At 39.4% G+C, this 25,876-nt stretch overlaps 2 protein-coding genes across 8 annotated transcripts in view; both read right to left on the bottom strand.

Annotated features, from left to right (window-relative positions):
* The window catches only part of RNF38 (ring finger protein 38), a 119,273-nt gene that overhangs the window by 42,574 nt on the left and 50,823 nt on the right, over positions 1-25,876 (bottom strand). For 3 of the 7 annotated variants that reach the window (XM_082075432.1, XM_082075434.1, XM_082075436.1), the window contains one exon: positions 14,251-14,321. The exons of 1 other annotated variant lie outside the window; for it this stretch is intronic. In XM_082075432.1, the coding sequence (XP_081931558.1) occupies positions 14,251-14,321 (71 nt within the window). Of the gene's footprint in view, positions 1-2,664; positions 2,760-4,267; positions 4,373-8,615; positions 10,245-14,250; positions 14,322-25,876 lie in introns of those variants that run through there. 3 more of the 7 variants (XM_082075433.1, XM_082075431.1, XM_082075435.1) reach the window with 3 other exon arrangements.
* SHB (SH2 domain containing adaptor protein B) overlaps positions 251-25,876 on the bottom strand; it is a 153,680-nt gene continuing 128,054 nt past the window's right edge. The window contains exons 9-11 of the transcript XR_014186283.1: positions 14,251-14,321; positions 4,268-4,372; positions 251-2,759 (exon numbers count right to left, since the gene is read on the bottom strand). The gene's annotated coding sequence lies outside the window, so the exon portion shown is untranslated. The remainder of the gene's footprint in view (positions 2,760-4,267; positions 4,373-14,250; positions 14,322-25,876) is intronic.

Below are 25,876 nucleotides of genomic sequence, written 5' to 3'. Positions count from 1 at the left end.
ATCTGTCTTCACGGCATGTGAATTTAAAATGCACAAGAACATTAAAAAAATGTAAAAATCTTAGCATCCTATCTGGCACACAGCACCACTCTCAACAAGAAGAATAAAAAAGCAAACTGTGTTTAGTTTCTTATTTTCATGTTCTACTGTTCACAGAAGAAGGACAGTGGAAGCCGTATATCACATTTGAAGCAACTCCTTTTCTAATACTGAAATAGGTTTAAGAATCAAAGAAACAGACACAGCCATCTTCAAGTTCTTCAAACTGAATTTTATTAGTATTTGCTATTTCTTGCACTAGTTGCTGCATGCAAATAAGAATCCTTTGAATATAAAAAGATTTTGCTATATTTTTTCAACAAATCAAAGCAATTTCAATGCTGCTAAACTCACTGAAAAAGGTAGTATGTATTTTCATATCACATCATGGTGCTTTTTGCACATAGAGACCTATGCCTCTCATAATCCAAAACACCAGCCACACTTCACCAGGGGAAAAAAAACCTCAGCTATACCTTCCTCTCTATTAAAGAACAAACTTATACTGATTTTACTATAAAATATCTATTTATGGTCTCAGTTTTGAACTCAACTTTGTCAATGGTGTAGGTGACCAGAAATGGAAAATAGTTCGTGCTGTTTCTGCACGTTTCCTGCAGTTAACATGTACTATGATAGTAAGCAAAACCTGTTACATACATTTAGTATGTCACTAAGTATTTGCAAGCTTGCTTTCTTAAAACCAGAAAGTTAAAAATTTTGCAACAAATAGTTCTAATAACCAATAAGATTTTTTAAATATTTTTCAGTTTACCATTTCCTACCAGTTCATCTGTAAATTGCCTATCAAGATCTGAGTTAATGCGTCCATGACATTAGTACCACCTAACAGAATACAGAAAGTGCCATTTTAGGAGACAGTGTTAACAACAACTTCTTAGCATACATAGAGTCCTGAATTCCTATTTTGGTATATAAATAAAACAGAAGATGAGTTTTTAAGTAAAATCACAAATTTGCAGCTACCAAAAGAGGCCTAATTTCCCTATATACAAGGCTGAAACATATTAAACTTTGCATGCGTGCCACTAAAACATGTTCATTACTATAAAGAAATTATTTTAAATGTCACAAAATATACTAAAACAGACATAACCACATCTGAAAAAGATCAAGATTTCAATTTGAAAAATAATTCTGCTCTTTCAGCTGATGGGACAAAGAGTCTGAAGAGAAGTCTGGCTTAAAGCTGTCTTGATACTTAAGTCTTCTCTACATACAGTTTGAGCATACAGTATGTATTCAGTAATGATTTTTCATTTAGGCATGTAAAACTAATGTACAGGTACATCAACAGAGACAGGGTAATTAAGACAATTCTAAAACAAATCACATTCAACTTATTATTTTTCCCCATATTAAACTATATATATATATATATATATATGTATACACAAGCATGCACACACATAATGCAAAACACAATATACATACATGGACAAACTAGCATTTGAGCACGGCGACTTCTTATTCAGGTAAATTAATGTTATGCTCTATCAACTGTATTTGTTGACAAAGCATCAAAGAATATCCAAACATTGAACTGAGGCATACTGCTACCTAAGCACCTGAACTAGTGAACAGAGGAATGAACCAATTTTTTGCACAAGAATACATTTTAACCAGCAATTATCATCAATGATTTAAGTCAATCCTCCCCAAACTTCAGTCCCCAAAGAGATTACATTTACATTTATATTAATGTTAGACTACTGTAACTGATGTCCTTACTGCAATGGGCACAAAGGCAAGTCAGCACTAGAAATTTGTTCCTAGGAAAATGGCTACTGGCATAATACCCCAACAACTATTGTGGTAAAGTATATTCACATTTCGCTGCCTTCACTGGCCTTGTTATCACAACACTGAGCTGTGTTAGCAAAAGATGTATGTCTCTGCTTAGCATACCATACTGCTAAAAATTTCTGTGTATAATGCAGCTATTATGTGTTCTCAGAAACTGATGATCTAATTTCTTCAGGAATGTACCACAGTTAACTCACTACATGCTTCCAGTCTCTCCACCTTGCTGGAAATTTGAAGCTTTAACAAATACTCTTGATCTGGAACACCAAGGGACCACACAGCCTGAAAACTGCCTGTGACAGGAGTGACCCCATCTGTGTGTGAGAGCCCAGCACTTGTCAGCCCTTATTGATTTGTGTCTCATGGGGTCTTTTGAGTGTGAGTCTTTTGGGGGTATCTGCTTTTCTTGGTGAAGGGTCTATCTGTCCTGCTGCATTCTATTGCCAATTAATTTTACTTTTTTACATGTACAGCTGCCTGGAAACTACTTAAATTGACTTTTTAATGAACTGTAACTAGGGCTTATTTTTGGAGTAGGACTTATATTTTGAGCATCCTCAAAAATCCTGAAAAGTCATGCTAGGGCTTATTTTCGTGGTAGGTCTTATTTTTGGGGAAACAGGGTAACTCTAAGAATAAGGCACTCTAAGTTCTAACTTCTTCAATTTCCTTCTTCTCTGGGGACATCCCACAGAAGGAAGGAGAAAACAGATTCCAAAGGGCACATAATACAGCTGCAACAGTTGTATGTAACTGTCATAGCAGTCTCCAACACGCAAGTAACAGGGCTCCTCTCACCCTGCAGTTCAGTTCTCTGCTTCTCTCGTTTCTGACACCTAATTTGTTCTTTCCTTCTTCCAGGCCACCTCCCATATCAAAGAACATTTTCACAGCTGAAACAAATACAAAGGCTTAGCTTTATCATTCATACAGTTTAGGACAAACAAACTCTCTGCATCACCAACAAATGGCTGAACACAATGGTATGTCCACTGAGCATAATGTCATGGTTACCATCTTGTTAACCAATTTTGCATTAAAAGGGATTTATTTATACTGCAAAAACCTACATGTTTATACACTGCAGAACCACTCTTAACAATAGTACAAATCTAGGATTCTGTTTAAGCAGTTGTTTACCTGGAGTTTAGTAAAGCCTTTGACACTGTTTCCCACAGCATTCTCCTGGAGAAAGCAGCAGCTCAGAGACTGGATGGCCATATGCTTCGCTGCTGGGTAGCCAAGCCCAAACAGTTGTGGTGAATAGACATAGATCCACTTGGTGGACACTCATAAGAGGTGTTCCCCAGGGCTCAGTACTGGGGCCAGTTCTCTTTAGTACACTCAGTCAGTTTACAGACAACACCAAGATGGGCAGAAGTGCTGATCTGCTGGATGGTAGGAAGGGTCTACAGAAGGATCTAAACAGACTGGATTGCTGGGCTGAGGTCAATTACATGAGATGCAATAAGGCCAAGGGCTGTGTCCCGCACTTGGGTCACAACCCCAGGCAGTGCTACAGGCTCAGGGAAGAGTGGCTGGAAAGAAGTCCATGAGAAAAGGACCATGGAGTGTTGGTCAACAGCCAGCTGAATATGAGCCAGCAGTGTGCCAAGGTGGCCAAAAAGGCCACCAGAATCCTGGCTTGTATCAGAAATAGTGTAGCCAGCAGAACTAGGGAAGAGATAGTGCCACTGCACTTGTCACTGGGGAGGTCACACCTCAAATACTTGTTCAGTTTTGGGCCCCTCACTACAAGAAAGACATTGAGGTTCTATAGTGAGTTCACAGAAGAGCAATGAAGCTGATGAAGCGTGTAGAGAACAAGTCTTACGAGAATTGTTTGAGGGATCTCTGGTTGTTTAGCCTGGAGAAAAGAAGGCTCAGGGGAGACCATATCAGCCTCTACAACTACCTGAAAGGAGGTTGCAGAACGGATGGTTTTGGTCTCTTTTCCCAAGTAACAAGTGATGGGACAAGAGGAAATGGCCCCAAATTGCACCAGAGAAGGTTTAGATTAGATATTAGGAAAAAAATATTCACCAGAAGGGTTATCAAGCGCTGGAAGAGGCTGTCCAGGGAAGTCGCTGAGTCACCATCTCTGAAGAATTTAAAAGATGTGCAGACATGGCGCTTAGGGATGTGGTTTAATGGTGGATTTGGCAGTGGTAGGTTAGTGGTTGGACTCTGTGATCTTAAGGGTCTTTTCCAACCTAAGTGATTCTGTGATTCTTTTTAAAGCTCAACATATTTAGACTATGCACTACATATTACAGAGTACTTGTTTTAAACACACATGGGCCATTTTATTTTTTATAAGTCAATTTTATAAGTCAATAGAATTGTTTAACAAAGTTTTAGAAACAAATGTTCTTCTCCATTACTTGAGATTTGAACACACCTTTTGCCCTCAGTAGCTTGTAGAACTTCATTTTTGCACGCGTCAGACTCGCCACAGGCCCTGTGAACATATTAACTGCTGCGACAGCGGCTGGTTCTTCTGCCCCTACAAAATACACATATTGGGAGGCTGTCATCTACCAGAGGTCATGTAGACACATATATAATCCTCATAAGGGGATGTAATGGGTAGAGAACTCAGTCTTCTTAATCCAAGTGCCAAATTATGTGAGACAGCAAAACCAAGAAAGAAATTATATTTTCTGCTAAATTAACCTAAAAGAAGAACATGAGAAAACACTGCAGGTCCTCAGCTTCAAGAAATAGCTTATACTTGCGTAGATATTCTAATTTACTTTAGAAAATAGGATTATTATCACACAAAGTCAGACTAATTTTTATATAAAAAAAACGCACACTACATTCTATGCATCAGATGATATATGAAGGAAAAACCCACACTCCCCCACTCAAATAAGCATGGTTTCCTGACTTCTCGAACCTCATCCTATTTTTTTACTAAGGAGGAAAATGAGAATTTAAAGCACACCAAAAAATTCAGTGAGATGTGTCCTTTTTTACACAATCTCAAGATCTGCCCTAAGCTGAACAAAGTCATCATCGCAGCCATGAACTGTTAAGTCATACTTCCACTACAGATACAGGTAAACATTCACATATTGAAAGCAGAGCTGGAGAATATGAACACTGTACTAGGTCTCTGTATTTGAATTTGAGGAAGAATGCTCTGACTGTTCTCTGATACAATAAGGAAACTGACAACAAAAAGGAAGAAAGCTTAACACATGGTCTCTAACCTACACTCACATATAAAATTGCCAAATGCTAACTGGTCTTGTCAGACTCTTTGTGTTCACATCTGAACACTTTTCTCAACTTCATACTCACTCACTTGGAACTTTGCTACTAATCCTCATAAGTTCCTCCCATGACCTTATTTAAAATGAATATCTGTTTCTACTCTTTTGTGCCTTCAATCTTTTCATTTCCCCTCTTGTTTTATAATCAGTGCCCATATTTTCCCAACAGACTTACAGAGGACACAAACCAAAAATGACCTCCCCCAGTATCTACCAACAAAATAGTTTTAAGTGTCTTTGCAGGAAACCAATTTCTAGGAATCAGATTTTGAAAATGCAGCTTATAAAAACATTCAGCACATTACAGCTTTTTAAAAGAAGAATCCCAACACAGATCATCTAGAGAAATAACCCGAATAAGGAAGAAAAGTTCTCAATTTTTGTCTAGAGAGAAGGCCATCTCCTAAAGCTTTCATGAAGACTGTCAGACAAAACATCTGCTCAGCAGCACGCTAAGTTGTACCATGAACGTTCTCAACTCTGCTGAGAGAATTATTTCCTCTTACTGCAATGCGAAAGAGAAACTTGGCCAGTTCTGTCAGAAACAAACAGAGCTGACAAAGACAGACCACAAGTCTAAGACAAGAGGTTCTGGAAAAACGGTAGGGTTTAGGTTCATGCAATTGCTGAGTTTGCTTAGGACAGAGGTGTTCACAGATCTTGGGAACAGGAACAAAACTGCAAGTCTGATGAGGTGAAAGGGCAAGCAAAATAAAGCATATATCATGGCACTCACAGGAACTCACTTTTTATAGTATCTGAGGTTCAAGTGGGAAACACAAAAAGCATTGTTATTGAAAGTGAATCAGAAGGTAGAAAGTTCTAGGGCAGCAAGTCTGAAATATGTTCGCTGAGAACGAGGAACCATGGACATTAAAGAGAGAAAATCTGTATTTTTCTGAGAGGGGAAGAGTAAATGTACCAATCTTTTTAAAGATGAAATGCCTACAAGACACGAGGTGAGGCAGATTTATACTTTTCTGCCCTGTGAGGAATAGTTCCACTGCAATACAGACAAACTGACTGGACAGCAATCAGCAAAATACATACAGTACAAAACGGCCTCCTTTTTTTCTTTCTTTCTTTAAAAACAAACAGAAGGGAAAAGAAAGAGCTGTTAAAGACAAAAAAAAAAAACCACCCTTGCTTTCGATGTTCTGACAAACAGGAAACAGTAGAGGGCACCAAAAAGCAAAGGAAGTTTTCCTTGAGCCCTCAAGAGCTTAGTAAAACAGGAACCTACCTACTCCCAAGTGAAGCTTAAGAGTAAAAGCCATAAAAAAACAGGAAAATAGAAGTTTCACATCCTACCTGTACCCTTATTCCTACCTTTCAAATCCCTCTGGGGAAAGTGGGGCTGGGGGTGTATGGCTACATACATGGATTAAATGAGAAAACCTTTAGAAGTCTAAGACTCACTCTGTACAAATTCTCATTAGATTTAAACCATGTAGTTTCCATGGACAAACATGTACAACAGCTTTGAAATGCAACAAAACTACAATTTACGTTTCAAGTTAACAGTAGCCCTGAAGAAGGAACTTGTCTTCCTGACTGCATCATTTTTCATACTCTAATAAGGAGCTTGCATTGAAACAATTTTATTCTTAAAGACTTTCTCAGGAAAGAGTTGAAAAACTAACTTGGCTTCATCAGCTATATGATTGTAAATAATAGATCTCATATTATAGCGTCAATAAACTTTATTGAAAAAATGTATTTAGATAAACTGACACATAAACTATGCAAATCACCATAGCACCAATGCTACTGACACCAGCTTCTGAGCCAAAAGCATATATTTCAGACAAAGACAAGACAATTATATACTGTGTCTCTCACACCACTGCAGGTGCAAAGCAAGGACCAATAAAACTGCAACTTCAATTTAGTATTTATTATAATTTTTTAAAAAAATCAAAGTGAACCAGATGCAAATCAAATAATGCTTAATATGCTTTATAAGACAGGAAGATGACAAAATAAGTTTCACACAAGAGAATCTTGAGATAACTAAGTTATAATAAGCTCCTTTTGTTCATATACCACTTCTTGCAATTCCCACTCTTAACATGTACCATCTCCTGGTAACAATTCCCTGGAAACCTTCACATTGTTATCCTATGTACGCATAGGGTTTTTTCCCTAGAGATAAGGTGATTAAGGAAGATCAACATTATCAAACTTTCACCACCCATTAAATCTGCCGTGGTACCTATTTGCTCTCACTTCATGCTCTAGCAACTGCATCCTTTTTTTCTTTTACTGCATACATAAGTAGTTTTTTCCTCTTTCTTAGAACAGTGAGTGTCTAATACCACAGCTGCAATACCTCCTTGGAGGGAAAATAGGTTTCTATTTTTAATTTTTGCAGTGCTGCAAAGCAGTTAAGGAGTCTGTTGGGCCAGCACACAGCAAAATGGCCAGGATATAGATAAATTCTATAAATTTGGCAACTGAAACCCAAAGTAGATACCTCAGCGAATAGCATTTAAGAAGCAGCATGTCAGCAGCAACACCTGGATAAGGCAGACTACTAGCAATCATGTCCATCTTACCATTCCAGTTGTTTTACTATACACCTGAAAAACTTAACAGAACATATGCACTTGCTCCAAATGATATTCCCCAAAACCTTTTTCAAAAGGCAAATGCTATATATTCATAAACATTCTCCTGACTTACTGTTCAGTGAACTTCTGTGTAAGTAATAACTAAATTCCTTGCTATAAACAGTTACAACTTGAAACTGATGTACCTGGAAAAGATCTCAATGCATCTTCAATTGTAAAATACACTTATTGAAGAAGAAGCAGCATATTTCTGGTCTAAGTATAAAAAAATCCACTTCATGTTATACAGAAATTAAGTCATACATACTGAAAAATGCTAACAGAATGCCCTAGAACTTGCTAGCATCAATGTTTGTTTGCACAGTTGTTTTTTCTCAACTAACTTGAGAAAATGAAAGACACCGAGGAACTTCAGTTTACTATAAAAATGGGAAGATAATCAGGTGTTAAGTGCTTCAGAAATACTTGCTACCTCCTTGTGCAGCACATTGAACCTGCTCGTCTTCTTGAGAACAGCGCACAGTTCCAGTTCTACCTTTTTCCAAGGCAGATAAAGCGATTTTAAGAGAATCAAATGCTTATGTCCCCCGAGATGACCCCACCGAGCCCTGCTCCAGGTGCAGGGCGCACGCCCTGGGAGCGCAGCTTCTGCGCTGGCTCACAGGGCCGCTTGGGCCTCCCAGCAGCGCGCCCGGGCCGCGCGGACTCATTTCCTTTCCGTGCTTACGCACGATGGAGCAACAGAACCGGGCCCGGTACTCTACTGCCGCTGATTCTCCTTCCCCTCCTCAGCTGAAGGAGTGAGGGGCACCGGGCGGTGATGCTGAGGCCCCGCCCCCACAGGGCACACCGCCCTCCTCGACCGCTACTTCCCGTCCCTCCCGTTCCCCGGTACCTGGGGCTGCGCTTCCGCCGTCACCGTCAAGGCTGCCGCACCGCCTCCTGTCGTGTCGGCCGGGGCGCCCGCTGCTGCCGCCTGGGCCTGGCCTACTGCACCTTCCCGCGCGATCGCTTAGGCAGCACCGGCCCAGCGTCCTCCGCCCATCAGAGGACGAGTCCCCCGCGCCCATTCTGTGCCTGCGTCCCCCGCAGCCCGGGACCGCGGCCACGCGCCATGCTCCGCTCCTGCGGGCGCTGCAGCCCCACGCGCACCCCACCCCACACGCACCCCTCAGGGGCGTGACGTCACTCTTCGACCGGCCCCGCCCCGCGGGCAGCGCCGCGTCCTTTGCTTGCAGCCTGGGGGCGGCGGGGGGCTCGGCCTTCCCACGTCACGGCCACGAGCCGAACGGGAGGCGAGGCAGCCAACCCACGCCCTCGCGGCGCCGTGGAGACACGGACACGTGGGGCCCCTGCACACTGCGATTGAAGCCGCTTCCTCTTGTCAGCGGCCGGGGGCGGAGCGCCATGCACAGAGGCACGAGAGCGCAGCTCCTCTTCCGATTCAGTTTCGGTTTGTCACTCGGCGCCCCCTGCGCGAGCGGCGACGGGGAACAGGCCGCGGCGCAGCTCGGTGCTCCGCCCCCGCCACAGCAGCGCGAGCAGCGCGAACAGCGCCAGGCGGACTCCCGCTCCGACAGCGCGGCCCCGCCGCCACAGCTTAAACCGAAACACAACCACTGCCGTGCAGGCCTGTGTGCGCGGGACTGAGGCACCCGGACAGCAGGGAGGGCGGGAACCACCCCTGCGGGACGGCAGTGCCTTGGGAGTACGGGCCGCGACCACGGGCGGGGTGCTCACCGGAGTGAGGGGCTCCGTATTCAAACCCTAAACTCCACAAAAGCCATCGAGCCTCTCAACAACGGCCGCCTGCAATCTGCTCAGCTCACACTTATGGCCTCTGGATTTTTATCTACTTTCCTGATATGCGGCGGGGCCGGGTGAGACTGACTAGAAGAAGTCAAGAAAACCCACGGGGCAACGTCACCTGCTGATGAATCATTAGAGAAACGCTATCGGCCTTTTGCTACCAGTGCCACAAGGAGAGTCTCAATGCAGAACTGCTCCGCAAAAGCAACAAATGAGGTATCATTTATTTACTCAAGCTATTCCCCTTAAATAAGATATCACTCTAACTATTTTCATCTTTCAAACCTGCCTGCATTCTCTGTAATTTAGTCTTATTAAAGTTTCCCCAAACGTGATCCTGGAAAAGAAAATAAACCCTCTGCTCTAGATACATAATATTAATGCTCTAAAAGAGATAATTCACCAGATATGAAAGTGGTTTAAAATCAGTAAATCATATCCTTGCAGCTGCCAGATGTGAAATGAAAATGGCATCAAGCTACTCAGCAAGAACAGGCAGAATTAACTGAAACTAAGGGCAAGGGGCAGATGACACATACCAAGAGGAATGAATTAGTGCTGTCCTATATGGACAGGAAGGTTTTTTTGCAGTTTTGAAATCAGAGGGGGCAAAAGAAATTCTTCATAGTATTCCCATTTTTCTGTGTATTGTCTGCCATCTGTTCCCCACGAAAGGTGCATGTAGCCTTAGTTTATAGATTACTCATAAATGTGGTGGACCTTATAATACCTGAATTCCTGAATCGTTTGAGTTCAGCTGTAGATAAGTCTATTAGGCTTATCCTACCTGACTCTGCAGCATCCAAAGAGGAAAACAAAGAAGTGGATAATTTTTTTAGGATTAGAACTTGTAAAATACTTATCTTGTGAATAACATCTTTTTAAAGACGTGACAGCCTCTGGATTACAGACTGAGAACTGGGTGCCCATTAAGACAGACAAATGAAGTTAAGTTCAGGAACAAGAAATTACTAAAGAAATGGAGGACGTACTAACTATACCTGGCAAATTTAAAGGTTAGAAACAGTGAATCCAATTATGTAGCTACAGGTCGTAAGTACTGAACAAAAACTAATTTCTTAGATAGTATAAGAAAGCAATTATAATAGGAGTATTGAAAGTAAAGTATGAAAGTAAAATAAATGAAAATAAATTATAAAGGAGTAAAGCAAGGTAAATATTTGGAATAATAATTTCAAACCCCTTACTGGTAGTGAAAAGATTCCACTGGATTTCTCCCACAGTTCTTTATTTTTTTCTTTACTACTGGGTGGTCAATTTGGCTTTTATATGCTTTTAAATCTAAGCAATAGATAACTTGATGAGATCTCTGAAAGGAAATGTCCCAAGAATAGTTAAGAGTTAGGAGTTTATTTTCAAATTGAGCAAGCATCCTTTAGTGGAAGTATACTGCTGCTGAAACAACCACCTAAAGGACAAAAATGTTTCTAAAGTTAAATAAACTGAATATGGTTGAAAGGCTTTGCAGGGTAATACACTTGAATCTATCTCTCTGTTTAACACTAGTAAGAAACCACTTCTTGGGCATTAAATCAAAGTAATATTCCAAGGAATAACAGTTCCTTGTTACAAATACCTTTCCTTAAATGCTGTGTTCCGTAGCAAAATTTATTCAGTTATGTTATTTAATATTTTAAGAATGACAATTCCAGTATTAAGTATTTAATTAATTTAAAATTAACGGGTATTAAACATATACAACGTGTTATACTTCAAAGGAAAATAAAAGAAATTACTAACATGAAAAAGGGTCCCCTGATTAATGCACTGAGGCTTAAAAGCTCCCTCCTCCAAAGCAACAATTATTTCAAGACGTATCTCAATTATAATCACTTTGCAATACCAAGTAAAATGGGAAATGTACTCTGTATCTATGCTATACTAGATCTTTTTACAAGACAGAAGGCAAAGTACTGATTTCGGTGCTACAAAATTAAACAGGTTCATAGCACCACCAACAATGTCCTCCACAAAGATACATCCTTCTTAATGCAGTGAGGCCACACATGAAAAATCTTAGACTTTGGTTTCCTGGTGATGTCACTGAACAGGAATTCAAGATCCTCATGAGCCAAGCCAACAAATTAAGTAATTGGCTGGAAGCCTGGGAACTGTTTTCATTAAGACTGCTACATTCCTTTATCATGTGTGGTGTAGAACTTTGCTCATGTTGTTTTGCAGAAAAGGAAGACTAGCCTTGTGGAGAACCTACTGTAAAAAATAATGCAGATTGCCAGTCAACTACTATCCTTTACATTTCTTCTGTAATGCAAAAACTGGTTACACATGGTCAAGCATAGAGCAGTTAATTATTTAATGGAAAAATATGTATTGAATAATCAAACATATGTCAAACTATTCTGAATGCATGTTTTTCATGAAGTTTCTGGAATGAATACGAAAGTCCAACAATTCATAAAAATTATTAGATAAATAAAACAATTAAACCCTGTGTTTTATCTTTAAATTATATTCCTACCAAAATGAACAGGTGCTGTTGCTGTCTCTTAGTAACGACAGAATAAATCAGGACTCTCGTTTTCAAATTAATTTACACTGGAAACTAATAACCAGTTCAGACAATGACACAAAAATATAGGCATATGTGAAATACAAGCAAAGTGTGGTAGAGAATTGAAATTGCATCCTAGCATTGTAACCAGCTTTTTAGGAAGCACTGCTGATGATTTTTTTTAAAAAGGTATACACATATACACAACCCTTCAAAAGATGGAAAAAAACAGACATCCCGTCAGCTTATACCCCCCAGTGACAGTAACTGAGCATTAGTGCTCTATCTTCTCTTTTAAAACAACAGCACAGAGTTCAGTGTCACATCTGAAAACAGCACATGTGTCTGCTCTGAAAATTGTTCCCGTTTTTTCAGACAAGTGATAATTTTAATCAAGGGATCAACTAGAATTTCCTATAAAATGTAAGGCAAACAGCTTCATGTATTCTCACAGAAAAAATCAAAGATCCTATCCAATAAAACTGACGTTTGAAGGAAAAGATATTTGAAATACACCCAAAACACATTCTTTCTTCTTTTTATACCAGTTCAACCTTAGCTTTTACAGTTGGGAGTTTTCATTTGGCACAGAATTGACACCAGTGAGAAAGATTGTTTTCTCCCACCGTCCCTAAGCATGCAAAAAAGTAAAGTTGTGGCCCAGTTATTCTGTTAATATGGCAGCAGGTGGTCTGCCAAACAAGTCAAAAGGCTTTGCACTCTTCTGAAATTTAAACCAGGTAAGCTGCCAAAGCCCTTCCTACTCCCTCTCCCCAGATCTGTGAAGCACCTAACAAACAGAATTTCCAACAAGACCTAAAGCCATTTTAACTACCCTGATACATAATAAAACTAAGAGAAGACAATCTAACACACAGGTAATCTTCCATGTATTGACAGAAAAGAATGCTAAAAGGGAATGCTAGTGTTAAGTTGGTGCCCTAGGATGGCACTGAAAGGAAATTTCCCCTACCTGTTCCTCACCCAAGAGAGGACAAAAAAAACAAAACAAAACAAACAAACAAACAAAAAACCCCCAGTAAATTATATTGAAAATAGTTAATCCCTTAATCAACTGGAAAGTTAAAATATTCATAATTTTGCCATGTTCTGGATAGCATGTTTCGCCAGTATCTGTAGGTTAAACCAGATCCCAAATCTAAGATGGTACCTAAAAATAAAATATATATTTTTTTAAAAAGGAGGAAAAAAAGAGAGGGAAAAGAAAAAAAAAAAAAAACATGGCAGTATAGCTGTACAAGAAACTTGCACTGAAAACAAATCTAGCTCTAGGATAAGCTGGAACCACTATAAAATTACTTACTCCAGAATTTCAAAACACAAGGATTTGTGAACTTATCAAGGCACTGCCCTGCAGGTTGCATTCCACTTCTATCTTTTAAAATTTTGACTAATGCATGCCATATTATAGACATGTCAAGCCAGAAAGTTAGTTTACTATGAAGTGTAATACATACGTTACATATTGAAATAACGTTAATCAATTCACATTATTTATGGACAGTACAGCTTAGGCTAAAACCATCAGCAAGCAGTTCAATGTCAAAACTTTTCCCTTCTGTATGTCACACTTACACTACTGATCCAAGTATAATTGAATATTTAACATTCAGCACTCACTGACTCAAAGCCAGCTAATCTGGTAATATGTGAAAACAAGTTTAGGAAAACACTTGCACACTACTACACAGGTTGGTGTTTTAAGGCTGCAGCAGCGAACAGAAGCATCCTCTCTCTCAAACCTTAAGCTCCCCACTCCAAAACAGGAAAATACAGCTACTGCAAAAAATTTTTGAACAATTTGCTAGGCTCTAACCTCTGAAGTCAGAAGCAGCAAGATAACTTGCCTTACCTAAAATTTAGCAAAAATATTTCTGGTTTTTATTAACTGAGGGTGTCAATGTGGCAAATCACAATTGTTTAGAATAGCAAAGGAACACAAGCAAAAAGGAAAACACTATAGTCATAAAGACCAATATCTCCTTAACTGGCTAAAAAAATATTGTCTTGAGTAAAATATATTTCTTGATATTCCAGAGAGTGTTATAAGAGTAACTCTGAAAACTGACTGCTACACTCGCAAAACAATCTTTGTATAGTATAAGCAATACATAGAAAAACCCAATGCATATGCATCTTGTGAAAGAAACTTTTATGTAAGCCTCACCTTGTCACTGTCATCATTACAAATGTGATCTTGATGGATTGAGTGGCATTGAAAGGGTGTACCAATGCTACCTACAAAAGAAGGTGGAGGGGAGGGAAGAGAAAAATATCATTAAAATGATAACCCAATTTCTTTGAATGCTAAAAATAAAGACAAATTCAGCAAACATTCATTTTTCCCCACACAAAAGAGGGATTTAGTTACCAAACAGCTATGTCTGGCAAGTCATACATTTAATTCTGATAATGGAATCAGCATCAGAGAGACATTTTGCACAGTGTGCCAGAATGAAATTAAAACTAGTTTATCAAAACAAACATATGCAGTGAAGTATATATGCATACATATATATAAGGAGAAGCTAAACACTTCATGTTTAGGCAGTATAGTCCTGTCCCATATCCTCTACTACAGAAAATTTTCAGTGCCATGGGTAGCCATGAAATAGAAAAGTTTTAATTCCATCCGTTCTGTTTGTAGTGGAATTTCTGCCTGCTTGAGGTCTTTTTTTCATAGCTTTCTTTATGCCTAGGAAAAAAAAGGACAGCATACCTCTACAAAGGCTTATCTTACTCCTGAGACTTCTGTGCAAGGAAAGAGACAAACTGAAGTTTAATTGTATCCTTATAGATTCTCAAACAGATTTACAGAACTCATGCTGTAATTTTATTTAATATACTGTTTCCTTGCTCAAAAAGTACAGGAGTAGAGTAGCCGCTATTGTGGAATTTATGCTTCCCTAAGATGACTTCTTCCCACAAATACTGAACAAAACCATTTTTAAAAAGCAAGGAGAAAAAAAGACTTTCATTTGTAAAGCTACACCATTTCATGATTTTCCTTACAGAAGATCTACATAGAACTTTTCTCCATGAGTTTACTGTGATCCTTCTGTTATGATTTTGAAATGTTAGTAATCCTATCCTTTAACATTTACAACAAATTCCACACCAAGTTTGTCATAAAGCTTTGCAGTCCGTGCATTGTTTTGGACCTGGACAGAACTGATCAAAGAAGATAATCGTTCAGGCTGGCAGCCAGCCAGCTGCTGGCAGAAATCATGGCCAGTTAGTGCAGAACCACCCTGATTTCTTTGTATTGTGGGAGGGAGGAGGGGAAGGAGAGTTTGTCACTGCTTATTGTCATCACTACCTCAAGTAAGAAACAATGTATTTAGCATTAAAATCAAGTTTCCTCCCTCTGAATTCTAAAACTGAAAGTAAAGAATGAGAGAGAGGGAAAATCAATTTCCTTCTCTTTCACTCCTTTTTGCATGTGCTTGTGCACACACACACAAACACAGACTTTAACCAGACTGGACATTCTTGAGGATTATGCTGCTGAGCTCCAAGGAATACACTGTCTCGTATTTCAGGGGCAATTGCTACTGATATCATTATGCCATGTGAATCCTATTGAAGTTGGTTGTGATAAGTTTCCCATCTTATCTTTGGTATAGCACCAAGTACTGTACTGCACAGGCACTGCCCCAGCAATCAGCAAAGAACATGTTGTGCCCTATTCAGCACTCAGCATCTGGACGTTGTTCGTTCATGAGCTTGAGCCAATTTATATCCCTTTAGGCTTGAATCACACCACTTTCAGAGTTGCTGGCGCTACCACAGCTACTGGGAAACATATCATGTCATGGCTGCATGTAGATACTGTCCTGGCATTTCCAGGTTCCATTGAACAGCTAACTGTCCATTTTTTCTGTCCAAAACTTGGAAGTTGTACATGCTATCTGAACACAATTCAATCAGACAAACTTCTAAATGTTTCCTCATCCACTTCAATGCCTTTTTCCAAAGCAAAAAGTCTCCATCAAATCAAATTTAATCTACAAGAAAATTCCACCATACTCTGACCTTATTAAAAGGAATAGAGCATTTGACTTCCTTTTTCCTGAAAGGTACTATTAAAACTTTCATCTCAAAATGTGATACTCTAGTCATTTTCTTCTTTTCAATACCTCAGTTGTTTTCAAACCAGACAATTCTTAAATCAGTTTTGAATGTGTAGGAGCACACAGTGGTACCTTACAAATGGTATCTTACAAAAGTTCACCAGTAGCATATTTTATTACATACACTACCTAAATCTCTTAAAAGGGGCTGTCTCAAAAGATCCCATAGGCTTATAGCTCTGTATTTGGCTCGCATACTGACGAGATAGTTTACTTGCTCTTGTTTTTATACTGACATACAAAGCTTCTAAGACCTGATGTGGGGGAGTGCTAGTGAAAGTGATAGACATCACAATGCTTATAGAATTGTAATAGTCATATTCAATAGTCATAGATGTGATTCATTAGACTTTAGATCTATAGTTAGCAGCTTTATAGATGAGCATAATAATATGCATTGTAATCTAATGGTGAATTGATTTGATGGCCTATAATTGACTATTTTACAGCTCTATGAATTTCCTAATAATGTGTTCATTAATTAATAAACTTAATTGCTTTGCATCAATTATGCCTCAAGTATCCAGTCACAGGGGTGAACACAAATCCTGTCAGCAAGGCAGACACACTAGACAATGCCATGTATCTCCATGTATCCCTTCCTTTGAATGTGCTTGTAGTTCTGCAGTATCTTGACGCACCAGTTCACAGTGACCCAGAATTGTGAGCTGACAAACGTTATTTCAGATTTCATGATATTTAGGGTTTCCCTTAAATATCTGTCTTCTTCAGTAATGCTGCAAAGTTCTCATAATATCAATAAAATAGTAAAGTAAATAAATATACTTGTGAAGAAAAGCATAAAAGGAATTTAATTCAATTTTTTTTTGGGGGGGGGGGGGGAACACAAAAAAGAAAAAAATATTCTACCCTCACACACTCACACATTTATTTAAGTTTCCCTTTCATAGGAAACTCCTGGCTTCCTAGTGGCCAACCTCATTTTGCAAAAAATTTGAGCTGGCTGTAGAGTTGATTCAATGCAAAAATTATTAAAAAAAAAGAGATTTTTAGATACTTTAGTAGAGATTTCTATTAGATGGATAATGGATGGTGGAAATTCATAATAATATATGTGTATATGTAAAACATTTTTATATATGTGTATATATACACACATATTTGTATATACACACATATTTGTATATACCTATGCATATAAACAGACATATATGTAACTATATGTATATATACATACCTTCAGAATACAGTTTAGTATTCTATTATTTATAACAATATTCTATTATTTATAGATAATATTATATTATTTACAAATACCCATTATTTAGAATTGTTCACTCTTACAGTCAGAATATTCAAAATATTGTGGAGTTAAAGGATAGTGGGATATGAAAGAGTAGTAACCTTTATCATTCAGATATTAGATGACAACATTTCTGGAAGAAGCTTGTTATAAAAGTTTGGCACATAAAATGAAGATGGGCAACACAGCAGCATAAAGGCCTTACTTTGCTTTATTTGTCTGTGCACGGAACACACTAGCATATTTATATCAAACTGCAGGTTTTTACAGCAGAGCTGCATTATGCACAGCCAACAGGAGAAAATTACAGTGAACTTCCTTCTTTGCCACATGTTCTGAAAAGGTTTGGCATCATTGTGTGTAGCACAGCAGCACGTTCCCCCAGGATGCCTAACATCACTATGCAGTGATGGTGAAGAGCTCTCACAGCTCGCCTGTCACTACTATTGATTTCTACCCTTCTTCCCTTACAAAGACTGACTTTGAGAGTCTGTTATTTGATATTCTGAATGGGAAACCTGACATTTAGCACTGACAATTCTGCTTACTAAAAAAAGTTTAAAATGCACTATGAGGAAAACTATTAATAAATCCCTTCTTGCTTGGTCTGCAAAGGATTCTTTGCAGTTTTGTTTACAGATACATTTTTGCTAGCAAACGGAGCAGCCATAACATCCTGAGTTACTGAAACTTAACAAAACTAATACATTTTTTTTTCTTAAATGAGAAGCTTGAAAGGATGTTAGACAAAGTTTATAACAAAGTAAAATCTTTTGTTCAGGAATGCACTTGCACCTACTATTTACTACTGTGTTGCCTATCTACACACACTCCCAACTATATCCTGCGCGTGTGCATATACATACATATACACTTGTACAAGACCCTCTCTGGAATGTAGAGCAAACTGCTAATTTATTACTGGGGTGGGGTGGGGTGGGTGCTGCAAGCACAAACAGATAACAAAAGACTTTTGAATGGAGGAATTACGAGACCACAATACAACTACTTTTATGTGGTTACAGGCTGATTATTGAAAATGGTCCCATTAAAATATTTAAATGATTAAATGGGTCAGATGTTTAATCTGTAGGTGCCCAATATTTGAGAAGTCTTCTAGTTATCAGCCTCTTTCAGATACACTCATGCCTATGCACCAGTGCTTATCTACCAGTCCAGCCACCAGACACTTATTGAGCTTTTCTTTGCCGCCTCGTACCTCCTCCTACAGCCAACAGCACAAGCAACCTGGGATGACAAAAACAGTCTGTGATCAAGAATTTGCACAGGAAGTCCTGGACCTTGCTGCTGCCTTCCATGATCAGCCTCCGACAGACCTCATGCTAGAGCACTAACATCCCTCTCTGAGCATCCATGGGCTTTCCAGACATCATTTAACTGTGCTCAGCCAACTGACCAAAAGGGACATCACCTGAAAAGCTGGCTTAATATTACCAAGCTCAAATGTAACTGAGATTGTCTCATCTGGAGCAATTTTGACCACAGTTGCCATAATCCAACTCTAGTATGGCAAAAGAGCATTCCCAACCCCCCTTTACCAACCTACTACACAGGGAGATATCATGATAAGAATAAACTATTGTTTATTTTTTTAAGCATCAAAAGTACATTCAGATTAAGGAAGACTTTTATCTCTGTCTTAAAGACTACATCCCCTTTGATTTTAAGTCTATAAGATGAAATTACTAACATACATTTCCCAATGCAGAACTGTCCCTTGATATAATTAAAACAGTTTTGTCACTTCATTATTCTCAGAAAAAAATAGAGTGACATAAAATCAAGAAGCCACAAATCCTTCATTCACAAAACATGCGTAAAACAGAGTTTGCCTGAGAACATTTCCCAGTGCTGTTCCACTTGGTGCTACAAAGAAACTAAAGAGCATAGTAAAACCAGGAGTATTATGGTTTATTCTCGACTGGTCTATCAGACATTAGGCAGAAGGCAAAGTGCCTTCTGCTACTAAATACGTGAATTAAAATCCTAAATGGACTACAGTGAGCTCACTTTTTTTCCTTTCTTTAAATGTGTGTGTGTGAATACACCTGCCTGCTTGATAATCTGTAAACTTGGGGAGCTACCTAAACAGTGCACAATGTGACACAAATTATAACTGTACTACTTCACCATCAGCTTTAAAAGGACAAGGCAATATGTATAAACATGAACAATTGAAAAAAATAAAATACTTTGTTTCAAAAGCAAACCTAGATTAAAGATAATTTTAATATGTGAGACAGATAGTTTTTACTGGCAGGATATGCTTTTGTCAATATAAACTGCCTTAGTGCAATGGACTTGGTTTCCTAATCATACCAATAAACTCATACTAGATAAACTCTGTCATACAACAGCCCTACCCTTCCTACAAAACAAAGTCTTGTTCATAGACCTACTTCAGCTATTTCTCCACAACCTTGACTCTTAACCCCACTTAGAGTAGAAAAGGTTCACCTGCACTTTTCCAAATCTGTAGAAGCTAGCAAGCAAAACTGGAACTAGATGCAGAGCTATCTACAACAGTATAGTACGTATCAGCTAAATAGGCTTCTCTCAAAAACACCCTTTTGCAAAATAATTTACAGAGACTTCCTTTTAATCAGCTGCCTAAATCACTGGGATCATTGCACCATGTCTGCAGCGAGAGCTGAACAGAATGAAAAATGAAAAGAAATGCACACAGGCTCACATGACAGGAGACCCAGCCCAGGAAGGCTGAGCTGTGCTATGAGCTCCCGTGAAATCAGCTGAGAGCATGCAAAAGGAAACTGAAGTTACTGAAGTCACAGCTCCATTTTTTTTCCAGCTATGACAAACCATGTGTGCATATGCAGTCTGTTTCTATGTTTGTGTTTTTATAGGAAAGCATTAAAATGTACTGAAATTGGTATAAAATAAATCCTCAAGTCAGTTAACACTAAACATTCAAGTAAAACAAACTAGATCACATTATTGAATTAATAACCCAGCAATTATTATACAAACAAAACACAGCTGTCTGAACCACGAACACCAGCCAAATCCACAAAACCTCTGCTACTTGGGCTATTTCAAAAAAAGAAACAAAGAAACCAAACAGCAGTATTTCCTTGGGCTCTGGCCAGGACTGCCAAGTTCTATTGCCTGCCTAGTGTTTTCATCACAAAGTAATAAATGATGAGGTTATAGTGTCAACAGCAATTTGTAACTGCAATAGTAGTAATGGGAATAGCTTTTACCAAGTTTAATGAAACTATTAATTCTGTTTTAAGATATGAGTTCAGTAACCAGGTGTTTTTCCTCGCCTCTTTTCTTGCATAGTCTTTAAAAACTCCAAACACCAAAACTAACAAAGCAAGCCCAAAAACCAAAGTGAGACAGGAGGAGGAGGAGGAGACAACGGTCCTGCAAGACATTACTGGATCCACAGTGGTGATCATCTCTCCTTCTCTCTCCACCCTCCCTCTCTCTCCTTCTCATTAAATGAGTTAAACGTTATAAAGTTTTAGTTCTTTCCTGACATTTGGCCTCTGTTGTGCCATAATTCCAACCTTAGTGATCACCTTTAATCGCGGTCCTCTGGGTTGTGACATTTTAATTGGTGTCATGGACAGGATCACTACGAGTCAGAAGTGTCTGGAAGGTCTAAAACTCTTAGGTATTACTTTTGAGCACAAACAGATTGGGCATCACTTAGAAGGTAAGCTCAGCTGCTCCCAGCCCACAGTAATATACTGAAGACAAGATGGAACACAACAGGATTTAGTTTCTGCCAAATGAATCCTTTTAATGCAGCAGTGCTCATAAAAATCCTGTCCCCTGGAAACAAACTTACCTTGCCTGACAGGAGGACCACACCTCTCTCAGAGAGATGGAAAAGTCCAGTGTTTCACCTAACAACTCACAAGTCATTCTGAAGGTTTTGGAAAAATGCAACTCACAGCCCTCCCCACCTGGGCTGCAATGGGCACAGGAGAACTGGCACAGTCCCAGACTGTGGTAGCCTTTATGCAGGCTCTGAGTGCTGAGGCAAAGTTACACCCTGCTAAGGGAAAATCAGTAATCTGCACAATTTCAAGAGCAGCACTGGTCGCTGCACTTGAACAAAAAGAACAACAAAACCAGGCAGAAATGTAGATTATGATTTCTCTGCAAGAGTGAGTTTAAGACCCTGCAGACACAATCAGAAGAAGAAAGGACTCGATCTAGCCGACTGAGGGAGGCCTTGTTTGATCATTTACATGCAGGCAACATAGCAGAAGTCCAGACTTTAATGGTGGACCAAGGTACAGACCCTGATCCCATCTACCCCAAAAAGGAATTACAGCAGATGAAGACATGGCTAGAAAATCTGCATGCCATGCTGCTATACAACATCTGATCAAAACCAAAAATGTTTTTGACAGGGCCTATGACAGCAGGCCTGCTGTTGTTACAAAAGAAGTACCATATTCTCCTGCCTAATTGGCTAAATTACAAAAGTAGTTTAGTCATACCCAAAAAGAATCAGAAACGGAATATGTTTGGAGGGTTTCCCTTTCCAGGGCGGGGAGCGTGGGGGAAGGGTAGGGGAGGAATATTCTTTAGTTAATCAGAAGTGGAAAGGTATTGGGGAATGCAAGTGTTTCTGACCACCAGGAACCATAGAGCCCCTTGGTCCTTGACACAACAGGCAGCCTACTGGGCAGGGGACTCAGCCTCCTTGAGAGGGGCAATATGATCACTGTCTTGGGTGGAATGGAGCAATTAATGGAAAGTATCCAGAGAGCTGCTTGTCTGCAGATAATGCATTACAGGGATCTGAAACCAAACCAAGGGTCCCCCATGACAATGCCAGTAGACCCCACAGGATGACTCCCTTGATACATGGGCTCCCAGATACCTTTAAACCAGTACCCATGCAATTACAAGACCCAATTTGAAATGCTTCCAACTGCCAAAGGACTGTTTTGGCCCTCAACTGAGCTCTCACTCACAAGAGAAGATCTTGATGTCTGTTGGAAAGGTAATAGAGCAGGTGGGGACACACATTGGGAAATTTCTAGAAAGGATACCTCCTTGATATAGGTACTGCATAGGGTAACCTGGTATGGTTATGATGCACAGATAAGCATATCTGCTCTTCACTAGCAGAGAAGTACCGATTAAGGATATAAAAATCACTGCAGCCTCGTCTGACCATGATATAGGGGCGTTCAAGATCCTGAGGGGAGAGAGGAGGGAGAGTACTAGAGTAAAAGACCACGGCCTTTAGGAAAGCAGACTTAGGGAGTGGTAGGTGTGAACACATTGAAAGCTGCACTGAAGGGTAAAGGATCACAAGGAAGCTGACAGGTCTCCAAATACAGCAACAGTCCAGTGCAATACTGAGGAAATCAAGCAGAGGTACCAGGACACCAGACCAGCCAAGGAAAAAACTCATAGTAGAACTCCACTGCAAAAAGGCAGCATATGGGAGGTAAAAGCAAGGTCAGGCTACAAAGGAGGAATTTAGAAACACTGCCTGAGCATGCAAGAATGGTATCAGGAAAGGCAAAGCTCCACTCCAGGTAAGACCTGCAAGCATCATAAAGATAACAAGAAGAGCTTCTACTGCTACATTAACAGTGAGAGACTGAATGAGGAAAACATGGGACAGTTACTGAATAGAGTAGGTGATTTAGTGACAACAGAAACAGGTAAGTACTCAATGTCTTCTCTGCCTTTTCCACAAGTAACGTCTTCCAGACAGGGTTCGAGGAGGGAAAAATGCCTATCAGTTGACGATGACTTAGTCACGAACTGCATAACAGAACTTGATCCATACAAGTCCATGGGATCAGACCTGTTACATCCATGGGTACTGCGAGAGAAGGACAATGCCATGGCAAGGCTGCTCTCTCTAACATGTGAAGTATCATGGAGTTTGGGGAGGTCCCTGATGACTAGGAAAAAGCAAATGTTTCACCAATCTTAACAACAACAAAAAGGCCAAAAGGACAATTTGAGAAAATGCAAGACAGTCAGCCTCATTTTGATCCTCAGTGAAATCATGGAGCAAGTGAGTTCTCCTTGAGCATGTTTCTAAACACAGAAATTGAAAGGTCACTGTAAACAGTTAACATTTCTTCCTGCAGTTCTCACTCTATTGCTCTGTGTCCAAGCAGAAACTTAATATGGGATTTCATGCATGTGTGTACCTGTGGCTGAAAGAAATTAAGAAACTAACATATGGAAGGATCAGAAAGGAGGATGAACAGGAGTCAAAAGCATACATCTTCAATGGGAAAGCTCCACTTAAGAGCTGGCTATGGAAGTACCAATCCAGATCCTAAAGCTTACATACACCTTGAACATTTTTTTAAGCAAACCTATAAATGGCGATTCAATAAGTAAGATAAATATCCAGGAAAGAGTACTTTTAGAGATAAAAGTTTTATCACAAGACTTAAAGCAAGAAAAACAGAAAAATTTCCACTGGAAGTTCAGACAAATCTCAAAATGCTCATTTAATTGTCAAAAAATACAACATGAATCAATCATATACTGACAGTCCACTGTAATATGCAAAAAAAGTTCTACACAGCTCTTGTCTGCCTTCTTACTACTATTGCAAGACAATGAATTTGCCACTGAAATCTGCCAGCTACAAACATCCAAACTGCAACACAGCTTCTAAGCAGAAAGGAAAGGCTTGTCCTTTTTAAACAGTGGAACATTTACAGATGTTCCTGAAAGTTACTGTTGAAGCTCCCTCTGGCAGCTGTAAGTAGCTCCAAAGAACTCAGCTGGAACTGAGAGGCCCTCAGCACCAGCATCCTCTCTAGTCTCAAAGCATGACATGACTCCTTGGGTACTACAGCTGCAGTAGGCTGGGTACTATGAACTATTGTTACCCTCCTGGTTTACTCAGAAATGCTGAATGAAAGCCAGCCAACAATCAAATCTTAAAATGACACCACTCCCACAGCCCAAATGCTAAACCAAATAGAAAAGGAATTAAATAATTATATACTGGTTAAAATACAAAAGTCCTCCACAGCAAGGTACAGAGCTTCTCTTAAGCCATGACTACTACAGTATACAAATTCTGTCTTCAGCGAGTATGTCCAGTAAATCACATCTTAAAAAAAAGGAGGAAAACACTAATTTAACCATTTGATGCATGCAGGACATCATGTCCCTCAACTAACATAATTTCTGATTCTAATGTGTGGTACGCTACCATAAAAAGACAACCTCAGAGCTGCAGGACATTTTACTGGGCTTCACAAATAAAGGAAAGCTAACAATTAACCCAACTTTTATCTAAGCTAAAAGGCTAGCCTAAAAGGAAGCTAAATTGCATTTCCAAAGGAAATTCTTTATTTGGGGAAGGCAGAGAATAATTTATAAAAAACAGCTAACATGGTAACTGAAACCAGTGTCTCCAACATTCAAGAGCGACACTTGGACAATCCATGGTTCAGTTTTTAGATAAAGTAATGGGTTTAATGAGAAATTTCACAATCTGAATGCCACCAGCAGAGTTGTTTTTCAGGGCTTTCACTTTTCTGAAGTTTGGTTTAGCCAAAGACAATCCAAAGACATCTTCAATATATATAGCTTACCAGTAATTTTCCCAGCAGAGGACAGCAAGACTGAAAGCTACACACACACACAAGATGCAGCCCAGCTTCTAAGTGAATGAGGAAGCATGAGGACATAGCTACAAAATAAACAGAATTGAATGCAGTCTATACACAAAGGGCAGCCAAAGAGCTCATGTCAAGACACAGAAACCCACTGAAAAAGCTACACCTGCACCATGTAACATGTTTTTGTCTCCCATGACCAGTCTAAAAAAGCATCTAGTATGTGACAGAACCCTGAAGGTATATGTTTTTATGTAACAATAAGTTTGTTACCAGGTCTTATTCCTAAAATGTTCTCTAGATCATGCAGATCTGAAAATTCCTTCCCATATTAATACATGAAACAGATAACACAAAGTAAGCAACTGCAGCATCTCTAGTAGACCACACCCCGATTCCTTCTACCTTCTGCAACCAGAACAAGAGTCACATTTCCTTCTCTCATGTTACGTTGGAGCTAACCTAAATCAAACTGGTCCCTCTCTGTTCTCATCCCAACAGCCTTAAATAAGCATATCCATAGCCTCCAGTTAGAATTTTATACTGCATCTTTATTTAGTCTTCTTGGGAGAAAAATATTCTCTTGGAATTGCCACTGAAGGGGCTAAAGTTCACAACCCTCACAATGCCCCATGCTCTGTGTACAAGCAGCAGCCTCTGTCTTGGTAGGCACCTTAAACTATCCCATTGGTAAAATCAGTAAACCAGTCCTGCAGTAATACACCCATACTTGACATGAAACTCCATCAGCAATCACACTGTATTTCCTTTTAATTCTTG

This window comes from Streptopelia decaocto (genome assembly GCF_964273445.1).
Source record: "Streptopelia decaocto genome assembly, chromosome: Z".
NCBI classification, from domain to species: Eukaryota; Metazoa; Chordata; class Aves; order Columbiformes; family Columbidae; genus Streptopelia; species Streptopelia decaocto.
This window is presented reverse-complemented; position numbering and strand designations above follow the sequence as displayed.